General features: G+C 39.4%; 1 protein-coding gene across 2 annotated transcripts in view; it reads right to left on the reverse strand.

The window, feature by feature from the left end:
• Positions 1 to 18,644: 18,644 nt before the first annotated feature.
• Positions 18,645 to 24,305, reverse strand: part of Golim4 (golgi integral membrane protein 4) — a 74,252-nt gene continuing 68,591 nt past the window's right edge. For both annotated transcript variants that reach the window (XM_075950902.1, XM_075950901.1), the window contains 2 exons: positions 20,834 to 20,905; positions 18,645 to 20,472 (listed from right to left, as the gene is read on the reverse strand). In XM_075950902.1, the coding sequence (XP_075807017.1) occupies positions 20,323 to 20,472; positions 20,834 to 20,905 (222 nt within the window). In that variant the 3' untranslated portion in view covers positions 18,645 to 20,322. The remainder of the gene's footprint in view (positions 20,473 to 20,833; positions 20,906 to 24,305) is intronic.

Consider the following 24,305-nt stretch of genomic DNA (forward strand, 5'->3'; position numbering starts at 1 on the left):
TGTGTGTGTCTGTGTGTGTCTCTGTGTGTGTCTGTGTGTGTCTCTGTGTGTGTGTGTCTGTGTGTGTCTCTGTGTGTGTCTGTGTGTGTCTCTGTGTGTCTTTTAACTGTATATGCCACAATACATCCATATCAAACCCAATTAAAAGTGAATCGTTTTGGAGATAGTGATATGGAATATGTATCCTAAATCAATGAAATATAAAAAGTTGTGTGAAGCTGGGCGATGGTGGCGCATGCCTTTAATCCCAGCACTCGGGAGGCAGAAGCAGGTGGATCTCTGGGAGTTCGAGACCAGCCTGGTCTACAGAGCTAGTTACAGGATAGGCTCCAAAGCCACAGAGAAACCCTGTCTCAAAAAACCAAAAAAAAAAAAAAAAGTTGTGTGAATTGCCAAAAAAAGGTCTGAAAAAGAACATTCAGTATCATTGCCTTAATTACTGTTCAGTTGCCATGAACTGACAAAACAAACAAGGCAACTCTCTCAAAACAAAGCATTTTCTTGGGGGCTGGCTTACAGTTTTAGAAGATTAGTCCAGGCGGAAGGAAGCAAACAAGCATGGTGCTAAGTCCTCTATATATGATCTGTAGGCAGTGTGTGGGGGGGAGATACTGGGCCTGGAGGATGCCTTTGAAACCTCAAAACTCATTCAGAGTGACAGACTTCTTCCATAAAGCTTACACCTTCTTTCCGATCCTTTTTAAGCCCGTTCTCTCTGGTGACGAAGCATTTAAATACATGAGACTATTAGTGACCACAGTCACTAACATCAGGGAACTACAGTGAAAGCCACAAGGAGATATCCCGTCATATGTTGGCCAGAATATGAAAAAGAGAATTTTTATTTGCTGCAGGTAGGATTGGAGAGTATTATATTCACAATCGAGAATAACCTGGAAGCTACTTAAAGGATAGAACCACATACAATACAGCAACCCCACTTCTGCATATTTAACCAAAGGAAATGAAATTGCTATGTCAAAGAGACACCTGCGTTCTCACACTCATTGCATTATTACTTACAATTGTTCAGCTATAGCATCAGCAAGTGAACAGGCAAAGACAATGGGATACATCATGTGTACTACCCATCCTTAAACAGGAGAGGAAGTCTGTCACTTGCAAAAGCATAGATGAATTAGGGGTACACTATGCTAAGTGAAGTAAGCCAAGCATAGAAAGATAGTTTTTCTTACGTGTGTAGCCTAAACAATGTTGGGATTATATAAGCAGGGACTAGAATGGAGGTTGCAGTTAAAGTTTATACTAGGATTAGTGAGGAGATGTTGGGCAAAGTCTACAACATTTTATCAGACAAGAGGAGTAAGTTTGGGGGATTTTATATGTGAACTATTAATATCTTGTACAGTTAAGGATTGCTGGGTGTAGATCATGAATGCGCTTGACACACACAAAAAATGGTGAGCATGTGATATGATCCGTTAATTAGTCAGTGTAATCATTTGTAGCATAAACGTATATCAAAGTATCATACCATAAGCAATAAGTATACTTGTTTTATTTTCTAATCTTATCTTAGCAAAAATGAAACAACAGCAACAGCACAAAAGTTTTATTTCTTTATCATCTTTCAAAGTAGAATGTGAGATGAAGAAAGACTAATTATTTGTGTCTGTTATTTATCAGTGTGACCCATTCCAATGACTAGTACATTGCTTCTTAGCTATTTAGTTGATGTTTGACAAATTAATAAAGGTCTTCTTCTTCTTATATTCTTTCCATTCTATCTTTGACATATCATGATTCTCAATAATTGAATCATCTAGAAAGAATTTTAGAATCAACCACTAGGAACAGGGAGCTTTAAAAACATACCAATGCCTTTAGCCTATCCCAATTAACTAAATTAATTTCTTAAAGAAGTCATAGATAAGGACAGATGTTATCCAGTCTGCTCTCAAATGCACTGAGAAGTTCAGAATTGCCCATCCATGCAACCCGCTTAAGAGTCTACACACATGTAGTGCACTGCATCTCAGAAAGCTAGTGTCTCCTTCATAAGTAATTATTTCATTACTTGCTCAATGAGAATCAGGTTTGCAAAGGAAATCATTGATATTCCCTTAAGGAATAATAATCTTGCATGTTTGCACAATCCCTCTAAATAAACTGTATCATTTGATCCTCAGTCAGCTGAGGAAGATAAACAAAACACAATTGTCTAAAATTGGAAAGAATCTGAATCTTGAGGGTTGGCTTAAGGGGAAAGGGATGGCTGTGTAGACCTTTACTTCACAGTATTATGATTTACGAAAAATCAAACTATTCTAGCCTATCCTTTCTCCACACTCAGATAAAGTTTTCCCCCTCAATGTGTTAGTATTAGCACAATAACAAGGAAGGACTAATTGATGTTAGCCTTTAGCAAATGTCTTAGCAAATGCTTATGGAATAGTGAGCCACCTGGGAGTACCTGCCAGCCCTCAGCTGCTATCCTGAGGTGGGCTGATCTTGGCCGGTTTCTCCCAGGGCCACCCTCAGGCCTTTCACCTCCTTCTACTGGCCTCTACTCTGAACCTTCTCTTTCCCTCATTGGCTTAACTTATTCAGTGTCCTAAATAGACCAGACAGCATCCTGTTCACACTGCATTACTTGAAAGATTATTTATTTTCTTGTAAACCAATTGTTTTATTCTTTTATTCACTATTTCATTTAAATCGTTATTCTGTTCTCTTCCCCATGAGAATTTCTAATTAGCGAATTCGGACTCTCTGGAAACAGATTGAAATAGGCTAAGAAATAATGACCTATTATCCTCTGGATAACAACAGCTTGAGAACTAGGGTCAATTTTGTTCTTTATCTTCTGAGGAGAGCCATCTCGGCCTCTCTAATGTACTAGAAAACTTTTTTCCTTGAGGGTGAAGAGAGCTATTAAGCGCACTTTCTCATTTTGTAAAGTTGAAAACACTTACTAGAATGAGAGAGAGGGCAGTTCCGCAGCCAGGGAGTCTGCATATAGATGCTCTTGCGTCCACACATGGAGAGGACTCTCAATAAAGCATTTCCCGAAACAGTCATTGCAATTTCTTAGAATTGAAAATTGTCGTGAAGAAAATGAAGGCAAAGCAGGCCTGATGTTCCAACATCTTTAAGAATAAACGTGATATTCTTCCTGGAGTCAGAGTTATTAAAATGTTAATGCCATCAGCCATCATAAAAAGCCTTAATTCCCAAGGATTTATACTACATAATTACACTCCTCATTAAGGAATTTAACATCATCAATAGGTGTTTAAATTTATGAAGAAATGACAATTCCCCTTTCGGTTTTTATGAAGTTTCCTTTCACAGTTGAGCCAAGAATATGAACACAAAGCCTTGCATTCTAGGTCCATATTTTTTTTATTTTTTTATTGATTTTTATTGAGCTCTACATTTTTCTCTGCTCCCCTCCCTACCTCTCTCCTCCCCTTCAACCCTCTCCCAAAGTCCGTATTTCAAAGCACTATTCACGCAGTTCAATCCAGACCCTTGACACGTTGCAAACATATTATGGAGAAACGCTGTCCACTATTTCTTTGCCGAGCAAGAATTTATTATCACCTTGAAGGTTCTAAGAGTAAGTACAATAAATTGGGTATGCAATGAATATACCCATCCACATAAAGCTGATCTCACTCCAACAGGAGTAAGTGACGGATTATTTTGGAGGTATATGTGTGACTGTGCCCAGGAACACAGATTCAGTTAGCTCCAAATTCTATCTTCCAACTTCCTAAGAGCTTTATGAAGTTTTTGTATGTACAGAACTAAAGACACTTTTTATACACTTTTAGTGGAAACATCAGATAATTACAGCTAAGTGGGGAACTCTCTGCTGTAGATTTCAGATGCTAGTAACATAGCATTCTTAGGTTTGAGGTTGATAGAAGCTAGTAATCTTTTACATTAATACATTGTAGTGATTTGAAAAAAAAATGGCTCCCAAAGTGAGTGACAATATTAGGAGGTATGATTTTGTTGGAGGAATTGTGTCACCGTGGGGGTGGGCTTTGTGGTCTCCTTTGCTCAAGCTACTCTCAGTGTGAAAGACAGTTCACCTCTGGTTGCCTGTGGATCAAGATATAGAGCTCTCAGCTCCTTCTCCAGCATCATACCTGCCTGCACGCCACCATGATGATAATGGACTAAACTTCTGAAACTGTAAGCTAGTCTCAATTAAACGGTTTCCTTTATAAAAAGCTGCCATTGTCATGGTATCTCTTCATAGCAATTGAAACCCTAACTAAGATTTATATCAAAAAATCAGTGTATTTTGTGTGGTAATCTCAAGGATATTATGTTTTGTTGTAATTGGAGTGGCGGGGCTGCGTCCCCGGCACCCCGGCCGCCTGGCTAGCTTATGCCCTGAAATAACAAAACACAAATTGTATTCTTTTAAACACTGCTTGGCCCATTATATCTAGCCTCTTCTTGGCTAACTCTCGCACTTGGACTAGCCCATTTCTAATAATCTGTGTAGCCCACAAGGTGGCTTACCAGGGAGATTCTATCCTATGTCCATCCTGGGTCGGAGCTTCATCGCGTGTGCCTCAGAGAGCAGAGCTCTCGCATCTACCTGGGAGAGGGGAGCATGGCATCTCTCTCCAGAGAGCAGAGCTGTTTAGTCTGAGCTCACTTCCTCTTCCTCCCAGCATTCTGTTCTGTTTACTCCTCCCACCTATGTTTTAACCTATGAGGCCAAGCAGTTTCTTTATTACTTAACCAATGACCTTCCTCCATCAATTATGTCAGAAACACATCACCAATGAGTGGCTATTAAAAGGATTAAAGATAACTCAAGATAATTTGACTCTAGATCTGAAACATTCCAACTCTGCACAATGACAAAAGTTCAGTCAGTCAAACAAACTTGTAGAATCTTCAACACAACTGTGTCTTGTTTTAAACTACATTAGTACTTGCCAATGTAACTGTTTTAATGTGAGGTAATCCCTCACAGACTCACATGTTTGGACACCTGGTCCCTAGCTGATGATGTTGTCTGAGAAAGGTGTGGAGCTTTCAGGAGTGGAGTCTTGTGGGAAGAAGTGGGTTACTGGGATATTGCAGTGAGATTTCATGGCTATACCCCACTTCCTGTCCTTGCTCTGATTCCTGACTGGGAATTCAGTGTAAGTACCTAACATCACGCTCCTGCTGCCATATAGAAAACATCCACTGGACGCTAAGCCAGAGGAAACTGCTCCCTTTAAACTGCTTTTCAGTTATTGAGTCACAGTAATGCAAACTATACTAAAATACAAGAGAGGCAGCCCTGAGTTCTTTATTGTGGCATCATTATCAGTATGTCTCCCATGTCTCCAACAAGTACCTCATTCACATGCCCTAGTTACTGGGCTACCCCTATAATTTCAGCACCATTCCCAACCTTATTTCACCAGGGAAACCACTCTCCTCTCCACACTCACCAACCTCCCTCCACGTGCCATTTATAGCTTTCCTAATTAGTACTTAAGATAATATCTCCCATTACTCTAATTTTATGAGAATTTATTGATGTCCTTCTGGCAGCAACTGTAAAACTCACTTTCAGAGAGCAGGTGTGATAGAAGAAAGTTGAGACCCATTGCTGCACATGGAAAGAGAACATGAATATATGGATTTGCCTAGGTTGGGGAAATTGTTGAATCAGAGTTAAGGAACATCTGGTCTACCTTGCTGAAGTGAAGCATGGAACACAACAACAAACAAATTAACTGGATTACAACTGAGCTCTGCAGCAGCAAGGTTCAGCAGCTCCTTCCTTTCCTTTGCAGATTATCCAAGTTTACTCAGTCTTTTCCTCCTCTAAATCACCGTTACACTGCTAATAAACATGAACAATGGAGTGCTGGCCAGCACTGAAAAGTAGAGTCAGAATCATGGGAGTTTGCAATCGCCTATTCTCCATACATTGTGCATACCAATTTTGTCTAGGTTAGAGAACTACCATCGAGACCACTCATGCATCCGCGCTGGGTGGTACATTTTTGTCTGTTGCTGCAGATGGTCCAGGAAGTGCAGTCAACTGTGGCAGAGGATTCCTCTTTAGAAACAGAAATCTATAATGAAGTGTGTTCAACGTATCTGTCACATTTTATTTGGGACTACTGTCACTTTGATGTGACCACATTACCTCATGTAGGGAATCATGTAAATAAATCCATACATGACTGAAAAAAAACAAATAACATTAATACCCAATATTTGAAGTATTTCCCATATGCTTACTGTTTCTGCTTTTGTTAAAATCATGTCATGCTGGTTTCAAGCATACCATGTGATTCAGTATCTTTCTCTGGAGTCCAGGCTAGCCTAGAATACTCCCTGTGACCCAAGCTAAGTAACCTAAGCAGGCTTCAAACGTATGATCCGTCTGTCTCTACTTGCCAACTATAATTAACTTTGAACTCAATGACAAGAAAATGCATCTTTATAATAGCCAAGCAAAAAAAAAAAAAACCTGCTCAGTACACAAGTTTTGCCAATAAGAAAATTAGTGGCAGGGTTGGAGAAATGCCTCTGTGATTAAGAGCACTTGCTGTTCTTCTAGAGAAGCTGATTTCAGTTCCCAGTTCCCTCATGGTGGCTTATAACCTACTGTAACTCCAATCTCAAGGTATCTGAGGACCTCTTATGGCCTTCTTAGGTAATACAGGCACATGAAACAGACGAATCACTAATAAATGCAGAACTTTTCTTTTTCAATAAAGCTCTCTATGAAAAGAAAGAAAAGAAAAGGACAGGAAAGGAAAGGAAAAAGAAGAGACAAGAAAAGCAATTGCAGTTTCCAAAAGGTTTGTAACTACCAATTTGCTTAGTGTCCAGAGATGCCACCTCGAAAGTGTGTTTTGTTTCCAGAAATTTCCAGTTTTCTCCACATTAGCATCACCATTCAACACTCACCAGGGTTGGTTTACTTTTTCATTTTGTTGTTGTTGAGGGACCCCCTCCTCTATCTTTTTTAATCAAGTATCTTTTAGTAGGCTCTCCTTCCTCTCACCTGCTCACTACCCCTAATCTACCCAGACTCTCTTCCTCTTTCACATCTCCTGTGTCCTTTTGCCCACCCTGTCCTCCTTGTCACCTGATCTTACTCTCTCTTCATGTCCTTTCTAATGTTTTATGTTTCAATTCCATTTGCACCCACTTTGTATGTGTCCATATATTACAGACTCGGACCCACATGTGAGAGAGAATGTGACTTTTGTCTTTCTCGTCTTTGGTCACCTCATTTAATATACTTTCCAAATCTGTCCATTGTTTCCTGTAAATTATGCTACCTGTTTTTTGTTTCAGCTGAAAGAAATTCCATAGTGTATATGTGCCATACTTTCCTCATCCATTCACCACCTCTTGATAGGCATTTAAGTTGTATCCTTGCTACCTAGAAAGAAATATATATCTCCATATATTGAGTGTTTACCTACTTATATAGGTATTATATTTATCAATTTTTTGGCAAAGGATTCAAAAAAACTCAATACTAACTAGACTTTGAGAATGCTTGCAAAATTTCTGTATTTATAGCAGGAATAATCCCAACTATTTATTGATTTTAGTGTGTCTGGATTACCTTTTTATAGACTCCCAATCTTTCAGTTGTCTGAAGAAGAACTACTGATGACTATGTAATTGTGTCAGAGAATATATATATATGGATGTAGCTTTCTCTGGATATGTGTCCAGGAATGGTTTAGTTGGGTCATAGCAAGTTTTCAATGAACCTCCAAATTGATTTCCGCAATGGCTGAACTTGTTTTCATTCCCACTAGCAGTGGATAACGTTCTCACCAGCAATTTCGTCAGATCATTATCATGATAACAGTTCTCACTGGGGTGAGGTATGTCTCAAAGTAGCACTACATTATGTTTCCCTAGTGGCAAAGGATGTTGGTCACCTGTTATTGCTTATTGGCCATTTACATTGCTTCTTTTAAGAAGAATCTATTCATTTCTGAGTTTATTTGTTGTTCGGCAGTTTGGCTTCTGTGTGTGTTTAGTTTTTACAGTTCCTTGTGTGTTCTGAGTATTATCTGCCTGAAGTATAGATGGGGAAGATTTTCTTCCATTCAGTGGTCTGTCTCCTTCTTTTTTGAGCAGAAACTTTTTAGCAAGTTTGTTTTTTGTAAAGATTTTTCAAATGTTTTGGAAATAATATTCAACCTTTATACCAAGTTGTCAGGCATCTAGGCACCATTTGGAACACTTTTTATATATCTTATTTAGGCCCTTTAAGAGTTTTGAAATAGGTACAGATAGTACCATGCATTTACATACGAGGAAGGAGATTTTGACCAATTTCCCCTGTGACTGGGTGGCAGAAGGCTACAGTCTCTCCCAAGATTTCTCTCTTCGTATCAGCGTATTTCTCTGAGAGCTTTTGATGAGCACCAAATCTGACGTATTGCTGTCTCCAACATTATCTGAGACAATTACATAGACATCAATAGTCCTTCTTCGGACAACTGAAAGATTAGGAGTCTGTAAAAGGGTAATCCAGACACACTAAAATCAATAAATACTTGGGATTATTCCTGCTATAAATACAGAAATTTTGCAAGCATTCTTAAAGACTAGTTAATATTGAGTTGTTTTTACTCCTTTGCCAAAAAAAATTGATAAAAGTTGAGCAGCATACTTCCTATGTAAGTAGTTAAACTCTCAAAATTCATTTTAAGTAGATTATTTTAACAGTAATTTTTTTCATCATAAAAATTAAAAACCTACAGCTAGGAAGAAAAACAAAAACCCTGTATTGGGCTAAACATTGTTTCCCCAACGTAGTGTTTAGCCAGATTATTGTGTGACCTTCCTTGGAGAGACTCCTTGCAGACACGGGTGGCTGAGACTAAGTTATAATGGAATCCACTGGCCGAGACTTCAGTGAGGCCTCTATCTGTAAGGAAAGGCACACAGGAAGTGTGGCCACAGCTCCCGGAAGCCAGGGCAGAGAACTCCACCTTGCAGGTGCCTGGTTTTTGGATGTCTATCTTCCAATGAGGGAATAAGTATGTTTTGTCTGAAGTCACTGTCAGGCTAAGTAGAGACAGCTGTACTAGAACACAGACCTAGACATCAATGTCAGCTTTCAATACTTGCCAATTTGTGGGTGAAAATTTTCTAGGATATCGATTGTTTAAACACTAGCATACACACAGGTTTGAAGTGTCACTGTTTCTTTTCCCTACATATGTGATCTTAATTTATCTGAAATGAGTTTGTTTGAAGCACTATTTAAAGATCTTATTGAGGCTTTTACATAAACATTTCCTTTGATGAAGCATTTGTGCGACAGTGGACTGCAGTTACATTGGCTCCACTAGCGTTAATGATGAATTGTTGTGTTGTTTTCTACCCGACTGGCAGGAACCTGCTTTAGGCTCCTCACACCCTACGATTAATTTCATAGAGTCCTTGATGAAGGGCACGGCAGGCCTGCACATTGACTGTCCCAAACAATGACTTTGCTCTCTCCAGTATTTATTCAAGATCATAGAACAGCTTGTTAACTATTTTCAAAGCTGAGTTTAATCCGGTCATAAATTAAATATAAATTTATTGGATGGTGAATTTCTCAATTATTTTATTAAGTCCACATCACATGATGCTATATAGTAGCTACACAAAGCATTTAGTTTTATGATATATGTTCCTCTATTTTTCTCTAAAAATTTTTACTTTGAAATGAAAGGCTAAAAATAATATTCATGGTTACATTTTGTTTTTAATATAACTTGAAAACTACATTAAATTGCAAAAATTTAATCTAAAGACACTAAAAACAGCCAGGTGGTGGTGGTGCACGCCTTTAATCCCAGCACTCAGAAGGCAGAGAGAGGAGGCTCTCTATGTGTTTGAGGCCAGCCTGGTCTACAAGAGCTAGTTCCAGGACAGGCTACAAAGCTACAGAGAAACCCTGTCTTGAAAAACCAAAGAAATAAAAACAGAAATAAAAAGAAAAGAGACTAAACACAATGGCCACTTTAACTAGCACTTTCAGTTACTCAGCTTTTTCCTTGAGATTTTTTTTTTTTTTGAGAAATATTAGCTGAGAAACTAAATGTATTCCCAAGTAACGGAGAAATACATCATTTTCCAATTAGTATAAATGTAATATTTACTATTTGAGTACTTTTTGCAAATGCATTTGGGATGACATATGCTTAAATTTCTGGCGAAGTTTGCCTGCTATTGGTATTACCTACAGAACTGAAGATATTCTGGGACTGGGTCCCTGATGGAAAATAACAGGGGAAGAACGGGAAGAAGAATATGAGATAAAGACTCGGAATGGTTCCCTTTTTAGCTATGAAAATATAAATTTTTTATTTGTGAGATCATTACAATAAAATTTTTAAATATATATGATATTTCATTAATTTTTCAGATGCAAGATAATGGTATGCCTATTATTTTTCGGCAGCAAGAAGCACTTGGCAATACAGTATAATGATAAAATGATTTCCTCTTCAAATTATAGGCTGTGGGGTATATGCAAACAAATTCATCTTCATCCATTCCACATACAGACAGGATCTGTTGAGTGTCCTCTTTATTAGAAACCATCAGAGCTTCTCGCAGGTTCTCAGCTACATGTCACAGTGATATTGCGTGATAAAGTGGTCATGGCCCTAATTTAACAATGTCTGTGATGATCCTTAATGTCTATTAAAAGCTCTACATAAACTAGTAATTTCAGTATAATGATATTATGTAAAAAATATTAATATCAAGCCTTAGAATATTATCCTAAGTTGTCTAAAAATAGAAAAAGAGGTAAATGGTGTCTTACTGTACACTTTGTTTTTAGTGTTACTGTTGTGATGCGGAGGAGTGGATGGGGGAAGGTGAAGGGACTAGGGAGGGAAGAGGGAGGGGAAACTATATAATATAGGACAGAAAATAAAGTATATAAAATATAAGCCTAAAAGTTTGAAAAAGAGCTGGAGAGATGGCTCAGTGATTAAGTGCACTGACTGCTCTTCCAGAGGTCCTGGGTTTCAGTCCCAGCACCCACATGACGCTTCCCAACCACTTATGCTTCAGTTCCAGGGCATCTGATGTCTTCTAGCATCCATGGGTGTCAGGCACGTAAGTGGTCCACAGACATCCATGCAGACATACAAAGAAAAAGCTTTTTTAAATAAAATCTGAAAAATGAACACATTCAAGAATGTACAGAAGGCACAACACCTTGAGCAAACATATAGGAAAACAATCTAGCAGGCAGAGGGAAGGGTGGGCAGCAGTGCCCAAAACCAGTGTTGCTGGGAAGTACAGATCGTGGGTCACCTCAAGTGCGATGACTATGCCACGTGCAGTGCCAGAAGGACAGTCTCCACATGTGTAACCGGCTCTGTATGCAGAAATACAGGCATTTGGTAATTTAAAGGGCCTGTTATAGAAAACCAAGGACATTTCTAGACACGGACCTGAAGAGAGGACAATTATTGGTATCCTGATCTCCCTTCCATTGGCCCAGTCTGTGCCTCGGTGACTTTCGACAGCAATGGAAACTGAAAAGCTATGAAAATGGAGGACTGTGAAGACCCACTGTAAAGTAGAAATGTAGAATAACATTGCTGAAACAGTTAAACCTCCAGCTTGAGTTCATATAACCGGATGGGATGGATGAAAGTAGGCAGAATTCGCCCACGGTCTTTGAACTTGGTACCTCTCCTTGCTCAGGAGAGGTTGGGCAAGTTTTAGACCGGGTGTTAGTCTTCTTCATTCCCCATCACTAGGCAGTCAGTACCCACTGGATCTTCTCTCAGCAGGATCCTAGCCCTGCACCACCAGCGTTCCTTAAAGCCATCTTTATTTCTGTAGCGACTGTGGAGAAGGAAAACCTGCCTCGTCCAGACAGAGAGAGCCCCTAAGCCAACCAGCTTGATCCCAGTTGTTAGCTTTAACTCTTCTGATCTTAGTGACCAGTCAAGAAAATTCCAAATTTCAGTGACCTCATTAGCTAAAGGGGAAAATGAAATATGGAAATATAGGGTATAGTGGCTCCCTGACATTCACGATAACCTTCTGTAATAGTCCTCATAAGGTTAGGGAAATGTTCCCAGGGCATTTAGACAAATGAACCTGACCCTTGTGATGTAACTAAGTTGTATTATCCAAAGGTCAAAACTTTCATGAATGTGTGCCTGTTAAATAAAACGCATATTCTAAGACAGAAGCTGATATTTTATCCTGTGGTCCTATCCGTTACTCCAAACTGATCAAACTTAACTATCTCAAGCTAAATACTGGCATCACTTCCTTTTTTAAATGTATAACTTAACCATTTTTCCAGGGTCTTTTTGTATAATTCTTATTAAACAGGCATTGTGCTTTTGGTTACCTTAACATATCAACTTTTGCATGTGCTCTTGCAACCTAAAAACTGCCCCGGGCTTTTCACTTACTAAAATAGAAACTTAACCACACCCTTTTCTTTTCCTTTTTAAACAACATAGTCTGATTATGGCTTCCTCTCCCCCAACTCCTCCCACATCTACACCCTTTGCACTAAAATCAGAATGTTTTCTTCCATCTCTCAAAATAGCTTCTGGTTCGAGTCTGAACAGGCAGATGTTGGACTGAGAGCAAATGCTCGTGAGTCTGACCTGCGGTTAGTGTGTGAGCAAGCAGCAGCAATGGCTGCTGGGAGAAATGCCTTTATGACTTTTGCCAGGAATAACAGAATCAAGAGGCCAAAAAACACAGCTGCTAGAGACTTGCAATTTTACTTTTTTGACACTTACCTACTTTATCAGTGATTTGTTCTCATGTGTGCAGGACATATTTTTTGCATGCCTTTAAAGTTTTGAAGTTCCCTAGCAAATACTCCAAATAAACTGAGTTTGCTAACCCCAGATTTGCCCTAGTAGTCTTGGTAGGGAATGAAGGGTAAGGAAAGCAACCAGGGCTGCTGGAGTGTGCTATCCTTCCATAGAAACTAGTTTTAGTTTAGTCCAGACAGTCATTCCCTTCTCCCTAATATATGCTCTGAGTTTGTCACAAGTCAAAACCATAAAAGCAAAATTTGCTGGTTATTTTAAGTTTAAGGGTATGAATGGGGCAGATTTTCATAATTATTCTTCAGCTTTCTTTTGTCAAATGAACTACCTAGTCTTTTCTTACTCTCACAGACAGAATAACTCTAATCATGAGGGTAAAATAATTTCCACTTCGCTTGAAATCTTTCTGCATTTTATAAATTGAAAGTTCTAATGAGGCTTCAACGACTACACTTTCTTCCTCAAACGAGGAAGACGACATAGCCAGATTTATATTTGGGGGCTTTAAAATAAGAATTCAGTTTTGATTTCCAGCTTCTTGCTCCACGAGAATGTGAAAGGAGGGAAGGGCGGGACAGAATCGAGTGAGTGGGGCAGATGATCTAGCAGCCCTTACTCCTATCTGAACGGTGCTGCAGATATGCCAATATCGTACTTGATAAAGCAAGCACCGGCGTCCGAGGAGTTTGTGTCCTGCTCCTAAGCGGGGCCTGGAGCCACCTGTGACAAGACTGCTCCCTCCCCTCCACACAGGAAGAAGCAGAGACGTCCCTGAGAATGAGTCACGATTTCTGTCCCACAGAAGTGTTATGAGATGGTGACCTTCAATGAAATACAGACAGGCAGAGTATTGTTTTTGAAATTTGTATACCACACATGTAGTACATATTTACATACTTTTATGCCTTTGTGATAAATTTATTTCTTTCCATGGCTCTAGTCAGAAAGAAAATTTAACATCTACAATATTCTTCTATGGGAGTCTTTGCTGTTCTTTGGAAGCCACAGTTCATAGGGTTGCGAAGCAATGTTTGGAGGCAAAGAAATCTGTTTTGTGTTTTTCCTCTAAGAGCAGAGATGAGTAGGAATTTTGGTTCAAACAATTCTCCCATGCAGTATCCTCAAATTCCCCAGTGAGAATCTACAAGAGACAGCAAAAGCTCAAGTTTACAGGATTTGTAATTTACTATAAAATACTGCAGCATAGACAATTCGATACATCCATACAGGAGGTTTTGGAGGTGTGTCTAGATACAGGCAGTTAGTTAATGGGTAAACAGGTTATACCAGAGTTATGAATGCTTACACCAGAGGTGGTTGATCATCTCTTAAGAGGACAGACAGAGGTACTTCACCCTTGCGGAACATTAATCATCTGGGGGCTTTCAAAAACAATGCATAGGCTACATTATTTCATTTTCAATTACCATTCAGTAAAAGTAGAATTTTATTGTGGACAATTCTATGAATTTTAATACATATACAGATTTGTATAACCACCCCTACACTCAGACTTCTGACCCCCATGAAGCTGCCTTGCATGCTTTATCCATCTAGAATCATAGTGTCCCTGCAATGACAATTTGTTGGGATGGCTTTTTTTTAAAAATAAATACTGGTGTCTAGACTTTTCTCTCAGAGATCTTGATCTCATTTTATTGAGAAAAGACTTGGAATCTCTTAAACGAAACAACACAGTAAAAACAAACAAAAAGTTACCAAGGGTATAGACAAGGTCGAGAGGCTATAGATATCTCTTAAATCATCTAACAATTTTCAACAAATGAACTGGCTTCAACTTGTTTGGCTCATTGGTTGAACTCCACCTTCCACGCTAACAGAGTGGAGCACCTGGTTAGACGGCCAGGGGCACTGGCAGTGTGGCTGTACGCCAGAGTCGACACTACCCACTCCCCTTTGACTTACAACCCACTCAGAAATGGATGCCGTAGCTATTGCTGTGTTTTTCAAACTCTAGGGGAGTCTGAAATGACATTTCTGGGTTGCTCTGCACACGTTTCCCATGTCACACAATGCAGATGCATCATCTGAAGGCTTGACAGGATTTTGAGGATTCACTCCCTCCGAGTTCTCTTATGTTGCCATTGTCAGGAAACATCAGCTCCAATCGGTGTGGAGGAAGGGCTTCCCCAAAGGCTGTCTGTGTAGTCCTCAAGATTTGGTTGCTGGCATTTCATAGTGAGCGATTCAAAAGCCAGAGCGAGGAGGATACGTTATCTTTTAGTATCTGACCTCTGAGTCCCACATGGTTATTCCTCTTAAATTTTATTTTTCTTAAGTCAATAAGTAAATTCTTTGCACACTCAAGAGAATCAAAGCTAGACTCCAGAAGATTCCCTCAACAAACTTTGAAACCATCACAGAAAGTAATTGGCTAGAGTTGAGGGCTATAAAAGATATTTTGACTGCATTTATTGAAATGTTTAAGGTATGGCTAGAGAGATATAGCTCACTTGGTTATATGCATGCTGCTCAGCTATGAGCACCTGAGTTTGATTAGACACATGTTCTAAAAGTGCCAGGAACAGTGGTCCTCACCTGTTATCCTAGTGTTAAGGAGACAAACAGGCAAGTCTCTGGGACTCAATGTTCAGCCAGCCTAGTCTCTTGGCAAGTTCCAGGCAAATGAAAGAAAAATCAAAAACCCTCTTTTAAACATGGAGGTGGAGAACTCAGACAAAACGACACCTGAGGTTGTCCCGTGAACTCCATAGCATGTGTACACATGCTTCTACACCCCTCTAGTGACACGGGCGTACACATGAACATGCACATGCTCTCACATATCCACATCTAAGCCAGACCATGAATTATAACTAATAGAGGAGTAAAGCGAGGAGAATTGAAACTTCAGATCCAATCTGGGCAACTTAGCAAGACTGCGTGTTAAAATTAAAATACGTAAATAGTAACAATTTTCATGACTAATTCTAATAGAACAAATGAACTTAACAAAAGTCAAATACCCACAAAAATCCCAAACTCTCAAAACCGTAACGAGTGAGTGGGCCACCAAATATAATTGGTACACGTATCTTCGGAGAAGAAAGAACACATGAGATCAAAAGACATCGTCTGGTCTTGCTCGAGACCATGTTGTCCAATGAACCAGTTCTCCAGAAGACATGTACTTTCAGGGCAATGCTGTAGATGTGTTAATACGAAAACAGAAATATGTGATAACAGATAAACAGAAATGACATTTAATTTCAAGCTCCATTAGGAACATGCAGGCAATGGGGAGAACAAGGTCAGCCAAGATGGTAAAGGACAAAAATATTTCATTTCCAATTATTTAAAATGGTGTACAGATGTAGCATCCCAGATACTGCTGAGTGCTTGCCAACTAAAAAATGAAAGGGATAATAACAAAGGAATAGATACCCATAATTCCTGAAGGCTTCAAAATCCTGTTTTCTGTTGAAGTACTGTTTTTAACCATTAAGTATTTGGGCCATGTAAATCAGCATTCTGTAGTTGCAGAGATACCCAGCTTTGTTTACATAAAGTCTTATGAGAACACAGCCATCTTGAAACTTCCTTGTATTGTATCTAAGGTTCTCACTGTGTGGCGGTGACTCCTCAAGTCTCTGTGAGACACAATTGGTCATTAAGTATATTCCAACTTAAAAGGCAGTTCCTGAAGGAGCTGCTAGCCTAGAAGAGACTCAAAGAAATCATCCAGGAAAGGAGAGAACTCTGCACACCTGGATCAAAGGCAGCAGGGGCTCCCCCTTTCATCTCTACGCCAGTCCATTCCCTTCCAAGCGTCATGGATGAGGTTATATTCCATCCTTGTAAGCTCCTGATGTATGACGTCTGATTCCCTATCGTAGGAATCCCTCATTTTATTAAGGTTCTTCTAGCAAACTTGTCCAAATCTTGACCTGAGGGCAAACCAGAAGACACACCCATCCTATGGCCAAGGGCTATATATCTCTAGCTTTGAAGGCTGCTTTTTCTGATAATATCCTTGAAAAGCCAGGGCGTGATAAACACTGTTAAAAAATGCTCGGGAACACCATATTGAAATTGCCTCCTGATAACAATGCCTCAGAGAGGAAATCAAATTCCTGTCCTGCCTGGATCATGTGCCATTTCTAAATAGATAAAGTATACCATTAGCTCTGCTGGTCAGTTTTCATCCAGAGGCCAGGGCCAACGTTAGTTATCAAGGAAATCAGAGAAGGATGTGTTTGACATACACAAATCATACTTATCGTAGTTCATATTAAAAAGTAACTTACTAGGCTCAAGAATTAAGGCGGGGCTACATCACGAAGAATTGTATGGACTGTGTTTACAGGTTCGGGGTGTTTCCTCACATGCAACGGAAATTTCTTAAATGATTGCGCATGAGTGGAGTGGTAAGGTTATCTTTACAGTCCTACTGATTCAGGCTTAAGGGATTAGGAACAAGGAAGTGAAGAAAGGAGCAAGGAAACTCTTCAGGGAAATATTGATAAGTGAGCCTGGACCAGGACAGTGGGCAGACAGAGGTAGCCTGTGGAGTGGGAAGACAGCATTAAAGATGGACTTCATGCTTCTATTTGATAAAACTTAGTGAAAGAAGACACATTTTAGAAAAAGAAGTAGGTTTTATAAGGTAAAAGCAAATGCAGTTTTGAAAATTATGGCTTTGGGGAGAGAATGGGATGTAGAAAATTGGGCTGAGAAAATAAATGAGACATGGGAGAAGGGTCAATCAGAGACAGGATACCTGGTGCCAGTGCTTAGGGGAAGATGTAAGAAGCAGTCTCAGCTGAACTGAGAAAGCAGTCAGGAAGTACACACAAAGGAACCATGGAAGACACAGAACAGCTGCAGGAAGATACCTGAATGAAGGCGGCATACTCTAGTCCTGCTTTATTATGAATGGATCATGAGGTGTCTCAAGAGCTACACACACAAAATGACAAATCCAGAGGAGGCAAACGTGTCAAATGTTCCAATGGCCACTGCATCAACCTAAAAGGAAATGCCCTCAGTAACAAGGGAGCACTGGGAATTGAAGAGAGCCCAGGTCCCCTACTTCACACACTGTGAAGGCATTCAATACACTCCAGTCCTTTTCCTTGGTAAGAGTCAGTTACTGGTACCTGCAGCTCAGGTGATACTCTGTATCAATAGATCTTCTCTGATCACTTGCTAATAACAATTCATTGTGTCTGTGCTCTTTTGCTCTATACTAGGCACGCATGCCTCACTGAGTGCTTTCTTTTCCTTCTAATAAATTCCCGGGCACGGAATACTTTGACTTCTGTGTGTGTGGAAGCAGAAATCCACATTTGGTATCTTCATCTACCCTGGCTAGCCTGCAAGCCTCAGAGATCCTCTTGTTTACACCTTTCAAATGCTCAGATGATAGTGCATTGGGCTTCTTTGTCTAGGTGCTAGGGCTATAACAAGCCCTCACGCTTAGACATCAAGTACTGAACCGAGTGAATCATTTCCCCAGCGCTCCTCTGACTCTTGGCCAACCAAAAGTTACAGAGTACTTGGCAAGATGAATCTAACTGATAATTTACATCTGTTCTTTTTGCTAATGGGGATCACATCTGGATTTAGTTCTCACTAGGATGCTCTTCTAACATGGAGTTAGAACTAATCCAGAATTGTTTGTGACTGGTAATTTAGTGGGGAGATTTTCACATGGATTGTGAACATGACACTCATACTTTCTCATGCTTTTTAAGAGCAATTTCTTATTTGTTGTCCCCAAACTTAGCTTAAAGACAATGAAAGTCCTCAGTTCCTTCTTTCAGTAAGATGATGGAGGAAGAGAACTCAAGCGCCAATCAAAGCAGAAAAAGAAAGGAAGTGAAGCAGTTTGGCAAAGGCATTTAATAATTCATTAATTTATATTCTTCTTATAGAGAAAAACTGTAGCTCACAAACCACTAAGAAATTATATGCTTTAAAAGACTTACCCCTCACTTTTTATATCTTTATTGGTTAATACCCTAGGTTCAATATGTTTCAAATAATTAAATACTGCAACTGGGACATTAAAATACAAACTAATTTACCAAAATAATTGTATTCTGAATATTATGTACAATATTATACATTTTACATTACATAATGGGGCTTTTATACATAAAGATGAAATTTGATTTATGGCTACTAGTAATCCAAAATACGGAACAGTTCTATGCATACATACACAATTGCTCAGCTGGGAAAATCAACACCATACATGACTGTGGCTATTAAAAACTAAAATTACATTCATATCATAAGAGCACAAAATGAAATTCATTTTTATGATTTTTGAAAGTAGCATTTAAAAACCACACACAGATGAATTGTGACCCAGTTCTACGTGTTTAACCATACTGATGATCCAAGCTAAAATATGTACTCATTTATGGGAAAAATTTCCACTTTGAATTTTCTCCTAAGGGATGTATTATTACTCACAGCCATTAAAATGCCCTATATATAGGCGAAGGCAGGTCAATTCTGGGTAAACAGTAAAGCCACTGAGGGTGCAGTTCTTATCATAGTGCTATAGATATTTCGTGATATAGTTCTGAAAAATAATCTTATTACACTGTCACATTGCATGCTTTCATATCGATAGCTGTGATCCAGATAGTTACATACCAAGGCACAGAGCTTAAGGGAGAAATATGTGCTGTAGAAACTGGATACCAAGGGGAATATAACTAAGAGACTTTAGATAAGAAATAATGGAGACTGGGAGGTCACCCAGGAAGCAACTTCACACAGACTCGATCAGTTTCTAAGTGTGTCAGCCCTTGTTTGGCCTCTATAACTGAAGACCAAGTCCAAGATACTTTCCTAGGGGTATTAATATTATTCGATTTTCATACTTGATTCCTCTCGAACATGGCAGCTGTGATCTTTCAGCACTGCTAACTGACCTGAAAGTTTGAAAACACAATGTTTTTGCTCTGCCACACACACACACACACACACACACACACACACACACAAAGCTTTCCAATTACATGTCAAAGGAGCAGATGGATCTCATTTCCAGACAGCCTGTAGCAGTGACATCCTATCAGAGCCGTACCTAAGAACCTGCAGGAATAGCCACTAGGCTACCGGTCATTCCCTCAACATTTGCACAGCGTTTTTCAGTACACCTTGTTTCTAAATCCAATCCTGCCTTTTATCCAATATAAACGGTAGACTCCCTGGAAGCCAGAAAAGAAAAAAGTAACGAGCTGAGACATGCACCAAGGCCAAGCACTTTCCAACATCACATCGTCTCTGAGGAGTGAGAGCCAGACCTGAAGGCATGTCTTATTGTTTTTCCTCTTCTCCATGTTTAACTTGACTATAAAAGAAGTTCTAAGTTATCAAAATATATTCATATAAATGTATAGCATTTCTAATATAAAAGTTAAAAAAGTCTAAACCCTTACTTTTGTTTGTAATTAAATATTCTAGAATTCAGTAGGCGGGACTTGTTTTAGAGCAGCTTGAAAAAAAAATGGATGGCTGAGCGTAGCCTAGAAATTGGGTCCAGCTACATTTCTGCTCTCCGATGTGATTTCTCAGCGATAGCGGCCCCCTCTTCTTCCTCCTCTTCCTCCTCTTCATAATGCTCCTCTCTTCTTCTGGGATGGGCACCTTCTGGAGCTCCTGGTTCTTCGCCATCATTATTTTTATCATCAGCCTAAAAGACAAAAGAAAACAAAAACAACAAACTAAGAGTGAATGTAGATTTTGTGATGGATAATACTCTCCAACAAAGGATGCAACGTAATTCATTTTGGAGGAAGAGAAGGCGTGAAGAAAATGACCTCATCAACAGCACCACCACAGCCTCGCAGTGTTCCAGATCATAACGTTTCTTAATTCTAGGAGGGCCTGCTAAATTTGTCATTTACTTAGAGGTACAGAGGGTGTGCAGCTGGTCTCTGTGTGGATGTGTGTGATTTAGATGTGTAACTGTGACATGCCACAGCAGTGTAGGCAAAGACACACATTCCTGCACACATACACACTCACGCTCACATTCAAAGAAATAAACATACGTTTTCACCATAGGTCTCTTCAGCATTGTGCTCTAATTCCCTTTTCTTCTCTTCAGTCAGATCTTCCTGAACCTAAAACATAATCACAAATACCGACTGAAGCTTTCCCATTTAAACATGTGTGGTGAAATGTTCCGATTTCTAAGACATTCATTCAAAATTGCACATCTTTACAAAAAAAGGAACTAAATCAACGTTGAAAATGATACAAGTCAAAAGTTTGACTTGTCCAGTAGGCATACGGAAGTGTGCAGTACACCTCTGGAGAAACTGTCAGCAGTTAATGGTTGCTGGAGGAACAGGTGCTTTTTTCTTCAGTGGCGTAGCACTGAGAAGATGCATGTGCTCCAGTAAATCACCTCCTGCTTATGCTTGGGCAAGAAATTCTAATTCAACTCAGTGGGCCACATCAAATAGGAAGATGTGAATGTAGGAAGAAGAATCGTTGAAAAGAAGCATCCCAGAGGGAAAGGGAGTGGGATGAGGGTAGAGGATGGGAAAGGGTAATGGAGGGGAAAGTGGTTAAAATTTATTATATAAATATATGAAACTGTCAAAAAGAGAAATTTAAAAGTCAGTGTGATTCTCAAAGACGGACCTGGCTCTCTGTTTCAATAATACTGTATTTACAAAACAGGTTGTGTTTATTGGAGTTTTCTACCTCTTAATATATATTGTGTAGAAAGACAAACCTGAACAAAAGGCTTGTCTCTAAACATTTCTTTCTATATAAACAGTGAGGTTGATTTTTTTGTTTTGCTTTGGTTTCAGGCAGGCTGTCATCATCTCAAGCTCAAAATCTCCCTGCCTCAATTCCTGGAGTGCTGTGATTACAGATTTGTTTCAGCATGCTGGGGAAACAGTTTTCATTATGGTAACCCTCAATAAAGTGCCAATAAAGGGAATCACTTAGTAAGACTTTTATAGCCATTAATCTCAAGATGGCCATACTTGCTTCATCTATGACATGACTACTTTTTCAATGAATTACGTATATGCCTCTGTGTGTGTATGTTCATGAGTGTGTGTGTGTGCGCAGGTGCACCAGAAATGGGAGGTCAGAGGTCAATGTCAGGTGTTTTCCTCAATCTTTCACCCTATTTATTTTTTAAACTCAGTCTCTCATCCATCCTGAAGCTCACCTATTTATTTTTTAAACTCAGTCTCTCATCCATCCTGAAGCTCACCTATTTGCCTAGTCTGGCCTGTGAGCCCCAGGGACCCTCCTCTTCCTGTCTTCCCAATGGAAGAATTACAAGTGTGTGCTATCAAGATTTTAATGTTTTTTTTAAAATGTGATTGCTGCAAACCTAACTCAAACATTCAAGCTTATATTGTAAATATTTTACCAACTGAGACATTGTCTCGGCCTTTTGCTGAATTAGTCTTAAAATTTCTACACATCTTGCCGTTTCCATGTAATGGCAAGTACATTCTCCATGGTATACATCTCTGGCAATGCACGTCTCTCTATACAAACAATGTGTTATCACATCTGATAGCTTTGGTAACCCGGTGCTATATATATACTGGCTAGCCCACAATCACACTTTGTTGACTAACTTTTTGACATGGAAACTCATTAAGTGACCCAATCAGGCATTAACCAGTGGTCCTTTTGTACAACAGCCTTTTCAGTACAGGGACTACAACTGTGAGTCTTCCTACATTAAAGGGTTGGCTTTATTAAAATATAACTGAAATGCCACTACATCTTACTAGTGTAAGATGCTAACTGTTATAAGAATCCATGTGCAGTCACTTTGCCCTAACCACAATCTAAACAAAGATTATGCATAACACGGGATTCCTTTCATTCTTTTTTCTTAAAAAACAAAACAAAACAAAAAAAACCCAAAACTCTAGGTGCACTTCAGTCTGATATGCTTTCAGCCATCCCTCCAGCCATCCCTCTAGGTCCTTATATTTCCTGTGAGTGAAGCTAGCATTAAGTGTGAGCAAATTTGGCTTCAATGTAAAAGCCAAGGGCATTTCAGAAGCGGGGCTGAAAACTTCCTGGTTTCATCTAGACAGCATGCACCCTGTGCATGTTTGTTCTAATTACAGCAAGGTCGTCCTTGGTCAGTGACATCAGATGTGGACAGCCCATGCTCCACAGCAAGTTCTCTGACCTCTGTTCAGGCAGTGATGTCATTCATTGATGACTATGTCTTTAGTCGATTGTTTTATTCAAGAGTTACATCATGATGACTTTCTGGTTCTATTGTTCTTTCTATATTACTCCCACAAAGAACTCCCTCCCATTAACTTTGAGTTCTTGGTAGACTTAATAATGTCAACCTTACACCAGCCCTGGGTAAGCTGTAGTTAGAATTGAACAATAAACAACAAATTATATGATTCTAAAAAACGTAACTCTCCTCTCTGAAGCTCAGATTTCTTATACATGCAATAAAAGTGTTGAATAAAAATTCACAGCATTTGGTGATTATGCGTGGTTGGGGTAGGAGCAGTCTGAGAGCTGAGGGTCTTTTTTAAGCATTCAATGAGAAAATGTTTAGCAAATGTGTGTTCACATAAGTTCAGGAGCCCACACTTTTGCTTTTTTTTTTTTTTTGTCTTGTTTTATTTATTTACTTTTGTTTTTCAAGACAGGGCTTCTCTGGTGGTGCCTGTCCTGGAACTAGCTCTAGTAGACCAGGCTGGCTGCGAACTCAAAGAGATCCACCTGCCTCTGCCTCCCCCACTTCCTGGGCGGGGATTAAAGGCCTGTGCCAACACTACCTGGCTGGTGATATTTTGTAAAGTCGATCAGGAGCTGCTCTCCCTAGGACTATTTATATAAACAGAAGATCCCGAAATATCAGTATCTACTGCATGGAAAGTGAGCTTCTGAAGGGCTCTGATTTTTAGGGCCCTTGAAAGAGAAGATCCAAATTCCACAGGGTAGAGTTGTTCTAGCGGTTTGTATTCTTCATGGGCTTCTCAAAGTGACTGCTGGTCACAGCTGAGACAGGATGATCTATTTCTGAGTACAGTGGATTAAGTGGTTAAGGATGTATGGTGGGGAATTAATAAACTTTCTAAGAACGTTTCTCCCTTTCTCTACTCAGTGGGTCTACTGTAGAAATTTTAGTTTGTGCCCCAACTGTCATAATTATAGTTGTAAACTGATAATTTAAATGTCTCTTTGATTAATCAAAAATGATATTCTATAATATTTTAGCCATAGAGTTGTCTTGATTTGCATTTCCCTGATCGCTAAGGAAGTTGAGCATGACCTTAAGTGTCTTTCGGCCATTTGAACTTTTTCTGTTGAGAATTCTCTGTTCAGCTCAGTGCCCCATTTTATAATTGGGTTGATTAGCCTTTTACGGTCTAGTTTCTTGAGCTGGCCTGGGTCTGAAAAAGCCTGGGATAAAACCGAACTCACTGAACATAGTGGACAATGAGGACTACTGAGAACTCAAGAACAATGGCAATGGGTTTTTGATCCTACTGCACGTACTGG

Source organism: Microtus pennsylvanicus, chromosome 16 (assembly GCF_037038515.1).
Source record: "Microtus pennsylvanicus isolate mMicPen1 chromosome 16, mMicPen1.hap1, whole genome shotgun sequence".
In the NCBI taxonomy this organism is placed as follows: Eukaryota; Metazoa; Chordata; class Mammalia; order Rodentia; family Cricetidae; genus Microtus; species Microtus pennsylvanicus.